Below are 3074 nucleotides of genomic sequence, written 5' to 3'. Positions count from 1 at the left end.
GGCTTTCAAGGCTGACCTTTCAGAAGCAGATCACCAGGCCTTTCTTCTGAGATGCCTCTGGCTGGATTTAAACTGCCAACCTTTTGGTTAGTAGTTGAGCTAAACGTTTGTGCCACCAGGGACTGCTGTTTCAGATCAGGACCAGCGAAAACAAGAAACAGCCCCTGTGCTTCCAGGAAACAGCAGCATATCATCAGCCCCTGTCTAAGAGGGTGGTGGCCCCTTTGGGCAGGGGGGGCCCAGGCAGCAGTGAGGGCTGCAGAGCTCCAAGGCTCTGGGTCCCGCCCAGCCCAATGCCCAGCTGGCCCAGAGGGCAGGGGAGCAGCCCTGAGCAGCTTGTGTGGACACAGCCCTGACCTGGGCCCTGGAAGGTACTCACGTCCCTGCCCTCAGGGAGTTCTGGGAGATGAGGGGACTGAACCCTAGAGTCACAGCTACCATTACATACAGGCCACCAGGGCCTGCCTGAGCCTCGCACTGCAAAGGAACGGACAAGATGCTGCCAGATGCAGGGGCTGTCCAGGAGGGCTTCCCCCAGAGGGGATGATGGAGCCAATGGGAAAGGTGGGCAAAGATTAGAATCCACTCATTCGCTTATTCATTCATTTCTTCAACAAACATCTGTATTAAATTCCAGACACTGCTGAGGCACTGAGGGTGCAGAGATGACATAATCCCTACCTTCCAGACACTCGCCACCTAGCAGAGAAAAAGACATGCTCATAAACAATCACAGATCCTTTAAATAAGGGCCATATCCAAATCTGTACAAGTCAATCCATGAGCAGAGGGGAGGGGGCTGGTGACGTGGATCTGGATCCTGTGTGAGGGGTGGGGGCTGCAGGCAGACACCAGGCAGAGGAACAAGTACAGAGGGAAAGAGAAGTAAAACAGGGACCGGACCCTCATCTCACCTGGCTGAGGAGGTGGGTGCCTAGGGGAGAGGGAGATGAGAGAGGACATCTGGGCCAGACTCACAGGGCTGTGAATGCTCAGCTGTGTGGCGTGGGGGCCAGCGGAGAAAGTGAGCAGGAGGGACATGATCATATGAACTGCAGAAAAGAGGACAGGATGGGGCTGGTGGGAAGAGGGCACACAGCAGGGTGGGGAGACAGGACAGGGAGGTCCAGTTGTCGAGGGGGAGCAGTGTCAGGAGGAGCAGGGCCTCCCTCAGTGCTTGAAATGAGGCCAGGTCTTAATGATGTTGTACAGAGCCTTCCCAGGAGACAAGGTGTTGACCACATCACTGTGCCCAACCAGGAGGTAGTCCGTAACCAGGTAGCCCTCATCGACAGCACACTGTATCAGGTTCTGGGCGGCTTCTAGGGCTGCGTTGTTCGGTACCCTTTCTGTGGAACACATTTATCCATCAATCATCAGGATCTCGAGGTTCTTTGCTTTGGGCAGAGACAGTGCTTAGATTCCAGTCTTCCTCCTCCTGCCCCCCCACCACCACCATAGCCAGTGTCATAGGTTGAGTTGTATCCCCCAAAAATATCTGTCAACTTGGCTAGGTCATGATTCCCAGTATTGTATGATTGTCTACCATTTTGTAATCTGAGGTGATTTCCCTATGTGTTATAAATCCTATCACTATGATGTAATAAGATGGACTGGTGGCAGTCATATTGATGAAATCTATGAGATTAGATGATGTCTTCAGCTCATCTTTTTTGAGATATACAAGAGAGAAGTGAGCAGAGAGACATGGGGACCTCCTACCACCAAGAAAGCAGCACCGGGAGTGGAGCACGTCTTTTGGACCTGAGGTTCCTGCACTGAGAAGCTCCTTGCCCAAGGGAAGACTGATGACAAGGACCTTCCTCCAGAGCTGACAGAGAGAGAAAGACTTCTCCTAGAACTGATGCCCTGAATTTGGACTTGTAGCCTACTAGACTGAGAGAGAATAAACTTCTTTTTGTTAAAGCCATTCTCCTGTGGTATTTCTGTTACAGCAGCACTGGATGACTAAGACAGCCAGTAATTTACATTAATTTTGGCAACCAGGCACAAAGAGAAAACAGGGTCATTGTGTTCCCTGATTTCTCCTTGCCAAAGTTTCTTCCAGAAAGTTAAAAATTGCTCTGGAAGAGAGCTGCGGACAATGCAATATCGTTGTATCCGTAGGTGTGAGAGCGTCGGCAGGCACTCCCAAAGTCAATCCAGCATCACTATATTGCCCACTGTTTTTCCATAACAGATGATGGTGCTCCCTAGCATAGTTGCCATGGTTACTGTTGTGGATTGGGTTGTGTCCCCCAAAAATATATGTCAACGTGGCTAGGCCATGATTCCCAGTATGGTGTGGTTGTCCTCCATTTTGTGATCTGATGCAATTATCCTGTGTGTTGCAAATTCTAACCTCTATGATGTTCATGAGGCAAAATTAGAGGCAGTTATGTTAATGAGGCAAGACACAATCTAAAGGATTAGGTTGTACCTTCAGTCAATCTCTTTTGAGATAAAAGAGAGAAGTGAGCAGAGAGGAGGAGGACTTCATTACCACCAAGCAAGAAGAGCCAAGAGTGGAGCATGTCCTTTGGATCCAGCATCCCTACACTGAGAAGCTCCTACACCAGCAGAAGATTGATGACAAGGACCTTCTCCCAGAGCCAATAGAGAGAGAAAGCCTTCCCCTGGAGTTGTTGCCCTGAATTCGGATTTCTAGCTTCCTAAACTGTGAAAAAATAAATTTCTGTTTGTTAAAGCCATCCACTTGTGGTATTTCTGTTATAGCAGCACAACATAACTAAGACAGTTACCAAGAGGATGCATTTTCAGAGTCATAAAAGCACCAAGGTTTACAAAGACTTTTGTGTTTCTCTCTTGCTCCATGTTAGCCTTTGGTGTGGATAGAAAGAAAGATGATGCTGGGTATGACAGTGGGTGGATTTGAGGTGAATGTTCTGTCTGGGAGGGACTCCTGGAGACACTTATCATGTATTGAGAGTTCAGTTTAAAATTAAAATGATCCACAGACGCATCTTAGAATGTTCCCCAGACACTGGCAGGCACTGCAGTGCTGCCTTTTTCTCCATGTTTCCCACATATTCCACATGATATTTCATCACCCA

At 48.9% G+C, this 3074-nt stretch overlaps 1 protein-coding gene across 1 annotated transcript in view; it reads right to left on the bottom strand.

Moving 5' to 3' along the window:
- Window positions 1–1170: 1170 nt before the first annotated feature.
- LOC101359589 (peptidoglycan recognition protein 3) overlaps window positions 1171–3074 on the bottom strand; it is a 22369-nt gene continuing 20465 nt past the window's right edge. The window contains exons 8-9 of the mRNA XM_012559118.1: window positions 2077–2148; window positions 1171–1354 (exon numbers count right to left, since the gene is read on the bottom strand). Of these exons, the coding sequence (XP_012414572.1) occupies window positions 1171–1354; window positions 2077–2148 (256 nt within the window). The remainder of the gene's footprint in view (window positions 1355–2076; window positions 2149–3074) is intronic.

Source organism: Trichechus manatus, unplaced genomic scaffold, assembly GCF_000243295.1.
Source record: "Trichechus manatus latirostris isolate Lorelei unplaced genomic scaffold, TriManLat1.0 scaffold00213, whole genome shotgun sequence".
Lineage (NCBI taxonomy): Eukaryota > Metazoa > Chordata > Mammalia > Sirenia > Trichechidae > Trichechus > Trichechus manatus.
Note: the sequence above shows the minus strand (reverse complement) of the source record. Positions and strands in the feature narration are given on the sequence as shown.